This window comes from Physeter macrocephalus, chromosome 11, assembly GCF_002837175.3.
Source record: "Physeter macrocephalus isolate SW-GA chromosome 11, ASM283717v5, whole genome shotgun sequence".
In the NCBI taxonomy this organism is placed as follows: Eukaryota; Metazoa; Chordata; class Mammalia; order Artiodactyla; family Physeteridae; genus Physeter; species Physeter macrocephalus.
This window is the reverse complement of record NC_041224.1, coordinates 133,166,067-133,177,148: the sequence shown is the minus strand read 5'-3', so window position 1 is coordinate 133,177,148 and position 11,082 is coordinate 133,166,067. Positions and strand designations below refer to the sequence as shown.

General features: G+C 45.4%; 1 protein-coding gene across 1 annotated transcript in view; it reads left to right on the top strand.

The window, feature by feature from the left end:
- The first annotated feature begins 610 nt into the window (after positions 1–610).
- PYGL (glycogen phosphorylase L) overlaps positions 611–11,082 on the top strand; it is a 56,263-nt gene continuing 45,791 nt past the window's right edge. Inside the window, exons 1-3 of the mRNA XM_055088488.1 lie at positions 611–931; positions 6,039–6,140; positions 9,505–9,583. Of these exons, the coding sequence (XP_054944463.1) occupies positions 689–931; positions 6,039–6,140; positions 9,505–9,583 (424 nt within the window). The 5' untranslated portion in view covers positions 611–688. The remainder of the gene's footprint in view (positions 932–6,038; positions 6,141–9,504; positions 9,584–11,082) is intronic.

The following is an 11,082-nucleotide window of genomic DNA, read 5'->3' as shown; positions in this document are numbered from 1 at the left end:
TCACTGAACTATTATTTCTTGACTGCTTTTCCTTTGTTCCTACATTCCCTTACTTCCCTTAAGATCATTAATTACTGAGACCTCTTCAAGGACAAGCATTGTGGCCAGGCTTAGATCACAACATGGCTTAGGCCAAAAATGCCTTCTCTTATGTCAAGAAAGCCATGCAGGTGGTTCTCCCATCTCCAGGGACCTTCCCCCCCTGCCCCCCATCTGTTTACAACGCTTTCACACCAGACATCCTCCTCCTACCCAAGACTCTAGAGTGGGGAGGCAGGACAAATTCCCTCCTCTACTCACCCCCCAGCCCCATTCCCCCGATCCGGAAGGAGGCGTCAGAGTGTCCACGTGAGTCACCAAAGGTCCCACCTTCAACTGCCAAGAGGATTCAGCCCAGGTCCCTGGCCGCCAGCCCCCCACCTCCACCCCACCCTGGCATATCGGGTGCGCAGAGGTCGCGACAGGCGCGCCCCCACCGCCGTACGCGCCCTGCCCGGTCCAGAGTCCCAGGCAGGGGCCGGGGTTTCTCTCCGCCTCCCAGGAGGGCGGGCTGCAACCCCGGGCGGCGCCGCACCGAGGGGCGGGCCTCAGACTTTCCGCCGACTCAAAAGCGGCGAGAGGCGCAGGGCGACTCCGCCCCTGTCCTGCCGCCGGGTGTCTGGAGCCGCAAGTCCTGCTCGCCGCCGCCATGGCCAAGCCCCTGACCGACCAGGAGAAGCGGCGGCAGATCAGCATACGCGGCATCGTGGGCGTGGAGAACGTGGCCGAGCTGAAGAAGGGCTTCAACCGGCATCTGCACTTCACGCTGGTCAAGGACCGCAATGTGGCCACCCCCCGCGACTACTTCTTCGCGCTGGCGCACTCGGTGCGCGACCACCTGGTGGGACGCTGGATCCGCACGCAGCAGTACTACTACGAGACGTGCCCCAAGGTACGCGCCCGGGCGCGGGGGGTTGGGGGGATGGGGGGAGGGGGGCTCCTCGCCGCCCCTCGCCGGGTCGTGCCCTTCCGGGACCGCGCGAGTCCACCAGCCGGGCGCCGGGGCGGTGTCCGCGGCGGGGTGGGTGGAGCCCCCGGAGTGACCTCTCCTCACCCCGTTCTTGCCCCCCGCGAAGTCCGGGGTAGAGCGTCTGGGCGGCGGGTGGGCAGCCCAAGGGAGAGATCCAGCCCTCCGCCAACGCCCCGTTCACATCTCGTGGGCCTCACTGCGCTTCCTGCTCCTGGGGACCGCCTGGAGCCGACGCCCAGGCCTCCCTCGCCTGTCCACTTGCTTCACAAACTTTTTTGGAGCATCTCCTCTCAGCGTTTACTCTGAGATATCGGGCGGCTCCTCTTTGTATGCCTGGGGCTGAGAACTGTGCCTGGCACAGTTCTCAGCGGATGAGAACCCTGCCTCGGGGAAGCTGAACGTTTAGGGAAGGAGACAAATGCAAAGGTCGTCAAACGGTAATAAGAGTTAAGGGGGGGTAGGTGGGGAAGAGTGGGAAGAAGGTGCTTCAGAGCCCATAGAACTTTTGGAAGACTAGATGGGGGTTTCACGGGAGACCTGGGCTTGTCGTAGGTACTGCCCGAGTGTGGTGAAGAGGGAGGCGTAGAGGTTCCAACCCACGGTCAGAGCTCTGAGCGCCCCCCCGCCCCGCCCCTCGCCCAACACGCAGTTCCTAGGAGTGGGGTGTGGAGCTTTTGGACTTCCTTGATTCCTGCGGACTGGAGGCCGAGGGCCAGGCCACCCGGGAACTGCTGAGGACTGCTGTTCACAGACCACCCCTACCCAGTGCGCGGGGGCTGGAGTGGACGCTGCTGGGCGCACGGAGGAACACTATTTCCACCTGGCCAACCTGGGAAGGCGGGGTGGGGAGGACTGAGTAGGACTTGGCAGCCCGAGGGATTGTGTTGTGTAGAGTGCGGGTGAGAGAGCAGCTCTGGCAGCAGCAGTGAGGATGGTTGTGAGCCTTGAGAGAGGAAACTGGAAACGCTGGTTGGAGGCATATTGGAAAGGGTGAATGATGGGAATATCCTGGAGGTAGTGGGAAATACACATAAACGTTTATTAGGATTTTTTAAAATATGTAAAGCATGAAAAAGAATAGCCCATATTCCAAGTGCTCAAGGAACCCCTAAGCAAAACAGTCCTCAGAGTGAGAAATTGCAGCTGTAACAAAGCTTTCAAATGGAAAGTAACTTCCCCACCCCTGAGGCTTAGGCCTCTACCCAAAGGTAGCAACTGCTAAACTGTATCCTTAGAAAATACTTTATGTATACATATATTTACCGTAATTTTTATTTGTATAGAGGGGACTGCACCTTACATTAAAAATTATTATTTAAGTTTTTAAGCTGGAGAGTGAGATGATGAGCCATATTTTAGAACCTGCCCCCCTCCCCTCCCCACACACTTCCAAAGCATTTAGTGCCATAGAACACAGTCGCCTTGTACGTTTCTCCTCCAGTGACTTATCTGGTACTTTATGGTTTTCTTGTTCTCTTGTTAGTTTCTGCACTGGGCAAGCATTTCTTACTTATGCAGGTATAAGCCAGGTATTCTGACAGTGATACAAGTGAACAAGATCCATTCCACACATGTTCATAAAGTGTCTGCTCTGTGACAGTCATTCATATAACAGAAGGTCCCTGCCCTCAGCATAGAGTGGAGCCAGTAGGTGTGTCCAATCTTCTCTCCCACCTCCCCTGCTTTCTAGTAACTGCAGATGAATCCCAAATCTGGATCTCTAGTCTCAATTCCTTTTCTGGCTCCATTCCTGCATTTGTAAGTGCTTGGTAAACATACCTAGATCTCCCCTTATTCCCTTAAACTCAGCAGGTTAAAAACTCAAATCATCACCCCTCCCAATCCTGCCATCTCTTCTGTGTTTCTAATGTTAATGTCATTGTCATCCTGACAGTCACCCAGACGCAAAACTTTAGTTTCGCCTTTGATTTCCTCCTGAATTCCCCATTCAACAAGTTGCCAAATTCTGTTGATTTCTGCAGTTTGCCTTGAAAATACCCACTCTTCTCCTTTCTCACTTCTCTGCCTAACTGAGGCCCTGGCCTCTGGTCTTCAATGAAGTAGATTTCTAAGTGTTTACCTTGCTTCTCAGAGATGGTTAAACTGGCAGCATGCAACTGAATATGGCTAGCAGACTTATTTTATTTGGTCTGTTAGACATCTTTAAGCAGTTTTATTTTCCGTACCTTCGGGCAGGACACTGCAGTTCTTGGCCCAGTACTCCTGATGGTTTTTTGTGACTGCCTTTACACACTTATTTTCTGTCTGGCTCCTGAAGGCATTTGAGTTTGCAATCCCATCTCATTCTATACATTATAGTCTGATTAAACCTCTTAAAGAGATCCATCTGGCCCTCTGCTCCGATCTATATCACTGGCAGTGTTGCCTGCCACAGTCCTTAAGCACTGAAGGCCCTCCTCAGCCCAGGTGAGCCTGTCCCTCCCGTCTTATCTCCCATTACCCTCCCTCCCATTACCTTGCTCTCCCACCAAACCAATTTGCCGTCCCCATCCATTCCCTGTTCTCCCCACTTCCGGGCCTCTGCCCACACCGCACCCTTCACCCGGAATGCCCTTCCCACCACGTGGGACTCTGCTCGACTCTTGCCTGCCCTGCAAGTCTCAGTTGTGTTGCCGCCTATTCCATACACCTGGTAATTAATACTAGGAACAAATTAAAAGTATTTTTAAAATATTGCTTATTGTTATGTCTTCTTTATTTTATCTATACGAGCCTTTTGAAAATTTCTAGTTTTTGTAAAATATACATAAGATATTAGTAATAGTAGTGCATGCATGTAATCTATAAGCTATATTGGAGATGCTCAAATATTTTACTACCAAAAGTATGTTTTAAATGTTTAGGGACCACTAACTAAAAGGATGAGGGAGATCAATTTTTTTTTTTTTTTTTTTTTGCGGTACGCGGGCCTCTCACTGTTGTGGCCTCTCCCGTTGCGGAGCACAGGCTCCGGACGCGCAGGCCCAGTGGCGTTGCGGAGCACAGGCTCCGGACGCGCAGGCTCAGCGGCCATGGCTCACGGGCCTAGCCGCTCTATGGCATGTGGGATCTTCCCGGACCGGGGCACGAACCCATGTCCCCTGAGTCGGCAGGCGGACTCTCAACCACTGCGCCACCAGGGAAGCCCGAGATCAATTTTTTAAGGTCTTTTGTACTCCCAAATATAAGGTGCTATCCCCCCCCAAAAAATTTATTTATGGGAAAATAGGAAATCACCTTAAATTCATGTCCTTGGAAAATCTGTCATGTAACAAGATGCTCTCTATCAACTACTTTATTTTAAGCAGCAGCATTTTTTTAGGAAGACCTTGAAATGTCTTAGAAACTCTTAAGTCCATGCTAATTTAGAATCCTTAAAAGGGAGACAAAGAAACTTAACACAGATGTCGTCATTATTCCTGGGACTATGACCTCACAATTGCAAGTAAAAGTACTGTATTTATAACCAAACTTTTTATAGATCACTAAAAAGTAAAAAGCAATAGGTAGTGGTTATATTATAGAGATCATGCAAATGCACACAGGGAAGAATGAAAAAACTGCCCTGATGTTATGTAAATGGATATCTGTGGCTTGAGTTGCTCTTTTTTGTGATGCATTGGTACAAGGGCGCCAGCCGTGGGGGCTGAGTGACGCCTTGCACCTCTTTGGCCTGAGTCTGCCCCAGGAAAGATACCTTTTCTCAGCTCACAGAAAGGTATCTAATAAACTAATGAGGGCCCTAATGACAGCATTATAGATATTCAAACAACTTGGATAAAAATAATGATGATGCGCTCTGGAAAATAGTGTTTGATAACATGTTGACTATCCATGGGAAGACTTAGAATTCATTTGTTTCATAAAATGAACGTAGGGAAAAGTAAGATTTCTGAATTGACATTTTCCTATAATATTTTCAGTATATATGTGTAGCTAATGAGTTAAATATCATAATAGGCATTTCTTCTTTTTTTATTTTTATAATAGGCATTTCTTATATTGAACTATATTCATATTTTTTTTTTTTAGTACTTCCTGGTTGACCAAATCCTTTTCTTTGGGGTTCTTCCTATTGAGAAATGGGGAAGTCCCTAAAATTTGAGGTGACTTTATATTGATACTGATGCATTTACAGATTTTTATTGTTTTGTTTTGTGTTTGGTGAAAAAGAAAAGAGGAACTGATACAGAGAGTAAGATATTTTATAAGAGGATGATGAAGTTACTCACCCTTTTTCTTTTTTTGACTAGTAAACTGTGCTTGTATTTTAAAGGGTTTTAGGTAAGTCTGAGCTTTGCACCTTTCGCTTTCAACTCTGATAGTATTGATATTTACTTGACTTTTACTATGTCAAAGGCAAACAGTTTCTACGCCGATAGAGAAATGTCCTATTTCACCAAGAAGAGACACCAATAAACCTGAGGCAGTCTTTTGTTATACAGAAGGAACTATTGCCAGTTCATAGACTTTCTAGGATAATTTTAATTCTAAAATATTTAATTATAATATTACTTGCAGTAACAGTTAAGGAGGAATACTCTGTAGCCATTGGGTGTATCTTGACAGAGTTAATCTCTGTGTTTCTTGGATGACTTGAGATGCTCACAGCCAACCCCACCTGACCCTCATCCTATAAACATTTTACAGATGAATGATGAGCTAAGTCAGTCTGACTTCCGTTTACCCCAAACATATGTTTTTTCATGAGGCTCATGAACAGGAAGAAAAAACCCACAAAATATTGAATCTAATGAGTTGGATGAGTTTGCTTTTTTTCCCCTCCGTGGGGGTAAAAGATATATTTTTTTTAAGTATTACCAAAACCAGGATATGAAGTGGTTTTTCCAAAGCCAGTTAGTTATCAGTAGTGCTTTTCTTTAGCCCTTCATGCATCTATAGGAGTCTCATTTGAACCTGAGTTAAAGTGGTCCTGCCTGTTTGTTTCTTATTGGTGACCTTGTGTTTTTATGTTGACAAGTAAGGTTGGCCTCATAGCCGTTAACATGACCTCTCTCTTCTGTTTCAGAGGGTTTATTACCTCTCTTTGGAATTTTACATGGGCCGAACATTACAGAACACCATGATCAACCTTGGCCTGCAGAATGCCTGTGACGAGGCCATTTACCAGGTACATTGTCTCCGTATTTCTCTCATTCTCTCCCTTTACATTTCAAGTTCAACTCAGGAACCTTGGGGATATAGCCACCCCACCCCCCCAAAAAATGGTGAAAAATTGCTTCTATAGACATGGCTATTACAAACTATTAGAAATCTAAACTATAGTACTCCTGATCTCTGGGTTAAGAGGAAAAAAGCTAGAGAACTAGTTTTGCCTCATGAGAATTTTGTTCTGCAATCAGTTTTTGACAGCATTATGCAACAAATTACATTTTAGAAATTAGCGTCTGAACAAGCCTTTAAGAAGTACTTGAGTCCCTGCTATCAGAATCACAAGCTTTACTTTGGGCTCCTATATACTTTTTTAAAAGGATCGAAGTTTGACTGTTATTTGTATATCAAGGCAATATGTGAAAGTAATAAACTTTTAAAATTCTGTTGTCATACTTTCTCTATTGCTTAATGAGATGTAAAATACACTTCCTCTTTAAATGAGGAGCCTGAGGTCTTGAACCTAATGCGCTAATTCGTTTGAATGAACATATTTAACTGTTTCTCCTTTGACCTTCAAGCATCTTCACACCAAAAATAGTCCTTAACCTTTCTGATATGGTTAATAGGAGGAACGTGTATTTGCAAAGATGCACTCTAAATAAGAGACTGTTCAAGTTGCTTTTGTCCTGGCATAGGGTTGTTGTCCTCTCATGTGGTCAGCTGCTTGTCACTACGGCTGGTTTCCTTTGTGTGGGTTTAGTAGAGCATTTCGTGTGAAAGAACCATTGCAGCTCCTCTCTGCTTCCCTTTTCTTTGCTTCCCTTGATATCAGCTGAAAAAAATATACCTCCTTCGCACCATAATCTAACCAGGTGGAATGAAGTGACCCATGTCTCCTTGCTCAAGGTTTATAGCCTACTCTAGACTCACATGTTTAGAATGTTAAAAATTCTGAGCAGTAACATTAGCAGTTGATGTCACAAGGACCCCAGTGCTCTAGTCACCAGGGAGCAAATTTGAAAGCCCTTTGAACAATGAACAGAAGCAAATCCATTTTTGAACGCTTAGAAGATTTAGTTATCAGGACTTGTGTCAGAAAGCAACTTTTGATATAAGGGTAGGGATCCAAGCAGGTAACCCCATGGCAACTGGGGCATCCACTTCAAGCACAGTTACATCTTGTGAGTATGTTTTCAAATGTGTAAATTATGTTTCCATGTAAAATTTCATGGATTGCATCACTTTCAGATAAGAATGCAGTCATTTCACAATGGACCATTATTAGCCAGGCATGGGCTAGATTATTATCTAGTCAGCAGAGGACAGGTCGTTTAATTTTTCTGGCCATCAATTTCCTCATTGTAAGATGAACAGTCCAAAGTGACCTCTAGAGCTGCAGAATTTTTTTTTTTTTCCCCCGGTACGTGGGCCTCTCACTGTTGTGGCCTCTCCGTTGCGGAGCACAGGCTCCGGACGTGCAGGCTCAGCGGCCATGGCTCACGGGCCCAGCTGCTCCGCGGCATGTGGGATCCTCCCGGACCGGGGCCAGCTGCCCCGCGGCATGTGGGATCCTCCCGGACCGGGGCACGAACCTGCGTCCCCTGCATCGGCAGGCGGACTCTCAACCACTGCGCCACCAGGGAAGCCCTAGAGCTGCATAACTTTGATATGAGTCCACACTGCTGCTAGTGACCTCTGGCTGTGTGGGTCCCAACACTTTGTGGCAGGGAGCTGACTGGCAACCAATTCCATCCATCCCCAAGGTCACAGGTGCTCCTTGGCCTCCCACAGTCTCTCTCTCTTTTTTTTTTAATTGACTATAGTTAATTTACAATGTTGTGTTAGTTTCAAGTGTATAGCAAAGTGACTCAGCTGTATATTCTTTTTTAGCTTCTTCTCCATTATAGGTTATTACAAGATATTGAGTATAATTCCCTATGCTATGCAGTAGGTCCTTGTTTTTGGTTTTTAAAATGAATTTATTTATTTTATTTATTTATTTTTGGCTGCATTGGGTCTTCGTTGCTGCGTGCAGGCTTTCTCTAGCTGTGGCAAGTGGGGGCTACTCTGTTGCGGTGTGCAGGCTTCTCATTGCGGTGGCTTCTCTTGTTGCAGAGCACGGGCTCTAGGCGTGCAGGCTTCAGTAGTTATGGCACGCGGGCTCAGTAGTTGTGGCTTGCGGGCTCAGTTGCTGTGTGGCATGTGGGATCTTCCCAGACCAGGGATCAAACCCATGTCCCCTGCATTGGCAGGCAGATTCTTAACCACTGCACCACCAGGGAAGCCCAGTAGGTCCTTGTTGTTTACCTTTTTTAATTTAAAAAAATTTTTTTTATTTTTATTTTTTTGCGGTACGCAGGCCTCTCACTGTTGTGGCCTCTCCCGTTGCGGAGCACAGGCTCCGTACGCGCAGGCTCAGCGGCCATGGCTCACAGGCCCAGCCGCTCCGCGGGATGTGGGATCTTCCCGGACCGGGGCACGAACCCGTGTCCCCTGCATCGGCAGGCGAATTCTCAACCACTGCGCCACCAGGGAAGCCCGTTTACCTATTTTATATACAGTAGTGTGTATATGTTAATCCCACCTCCTAATTTTTCTCCCCCTCCCACTATCCCCCCACAGTCTGTTACCCCAGAGAGAAGTAGAGGATTTTAGGCCCATCCAGCAGGACCACAAGGCTGAGGTTTCCCTGACTGCTGTCTGGCCCCTGGTGTCATGGGCAGTAACTCACTAACTGGTTTTGGGTTAACAACCTTTGACCTTACTGAGTAAATATGTTGTGGTCATGAAAAGATCAACTTCAGTCCATCCCAGAAAATCTGACCTCATAGCTTTTGGTAATTTTCAAAATTTAGTCCAGTTAGTATCAGCTTGGTACTGGACTATTTCTGAGGTTTTACCCTGGCAACAAAAAATAATTTTAAGAAATAGTAATAGCCAACATTTTTCGAGAAATATCTACCCAGGAATCATTCTGAGTGCTTCGTTTGTATAATCTCATTTAATTCACAGCCCTAAATGAAATAGATACTAGTATCCTCATTTTTAAACAAGAAGTGAAAGGCATAGTGAGATTTACTACCTTGCTCAGGTTCATATAGCTAAGAAGTAACGAGTCGGTAATGGACATTTAGAGCCCATACTCTTCTCCAAGCTGCTGCTGTGCCATCTCGGACAGTTTGCATCTTCAGTCACCAGCATCTGCAGCAGGTATCTGATGCCAGTTCAAGCAGTGAGGGACCTGGCAGCATTGAGTTCACAGATGAACCTGAAGACCCAACCCAGAGCTTTAGGAAATGACTGTTCTCTCTGAAGTGGCCGGTTTGTATATCTAAAGTTTGTATCCACATCCTGTGTTGTTGTTCTTCTTTCATCACCAGCTTGGATTGGATATGGAGGAGTTAGAAGAAATTGAAGAAGATGCTGGGCTTGGCAATGGTGGTCTTGGGAGGCTTGCTGGTAAGTGTGCTATTGTCTGGCCCTTGATGCCATCTCAGATGCCGTGCACAGCCATGCTTAAAGAATCAGAAGACTGTCTAGAAGTGCACAGTGTGAACCGGTTGTAGATGTGTTTGTTTCTGAGTCTGCATGGTGGTTTGACCAGTTCTAGACAAACAGTAGAGGAAGGATCTTTAAAAAGTTTGGAGACATTGCTTCAAACCCCAAAACTAACCAGATCCTTCCTGTGCACTTAAGGGTTTCCAAAGTGGCCCCTTCGCTTCACTGTTATTTGTTCACAGCTGCTCAATTCACAGACTTGTGTGGTAGCACCTAAGTTGTTTAGCCATTGTGTTATCGTCTTGTGCACTTAACAGTTTGCTTTTTGATTGACTAGTAGGCAGTGATACACTTGTTATACTATTGGTATGATTTAATTAATGAGTATTTTTTTTGTATGGATGAAGTTTGAGTTCTTTGCTTTATCCAGGAAATGATTTTTCCACAAACATAGAGGAAAACATTAAAAATATAATACCAATGCCATTAAATTAAAAATATGCATCCTTACCACCAAGCAATTCTACTTCCTGATATCTACCCTAAAGAAATACTCCAACATGTACACAAGGAGGCATGTGAAAAAAATTGCTACAGTATTGTTTGTAAAAGCAAAATTTTAGAAATAACCTAATGTCCATTGATAGAATAGGTAAATAAGTAGAGGAACACCATGTTACAGAACAATATGTGTCAACCTAAAAGTGAACTATTTGTACTTCCCTGCATAGACCTCCAAGAGGTGGGGGGCTGGGGGCAGAGGAAACAAGTTGCATTAAAAGCCACACAGTGTGATACCATTTATGTTTTTTAAAAATTAATATTTTATGTGAGAATGTATATATGTAAATCCATAGAAAAAGTCTGGAACTTGAAATACTGAACTGCTCCCTGTGATCTTCTGTAGAGAGGAGCACAGAATTGGGGGCGGCAGTCAAAAGGGATGCTAGCCCTGTAGGTAACATTTTAATTGTTTTTACAAAGAGGATGTTACTATATTATTTACTTGTGAAAGTTAAATTTAATAATAGAATGTATGACCACACATGTATGTATCAGATTGTACTCTATGAAAAATAAATATCTGCATCTTCTCTTTTAGAAATGATTCCACAATCTCTTAATTTTACACACAGTTTCAAATGACTAGAACTCCATTTGCATGTGTTTCATATTGTTTATTCCTTACTACATTAGTGGCCGTGTGTTTTAACGTTGCAGTTAGTCATAGAAAACGCTGCCTTTGGCATACTTGGCCACCTTGAGAAGTTAATCATCGGGTAATTAGCAGGCTTTCCATGGAGCTATAGGAAGACCAGCAGAGCCAACGGCATGCTCATCTAAGACTGACAATGTAGCCTGCCTGCCTTTTTTTTTTGTTTTTTTTTGTTTTGTTTTGTTTTTTTGCGGTACGCGGGCCTCTCACCGCTGTGGCCTCTCCCATTGCGGAGCACAGGCTC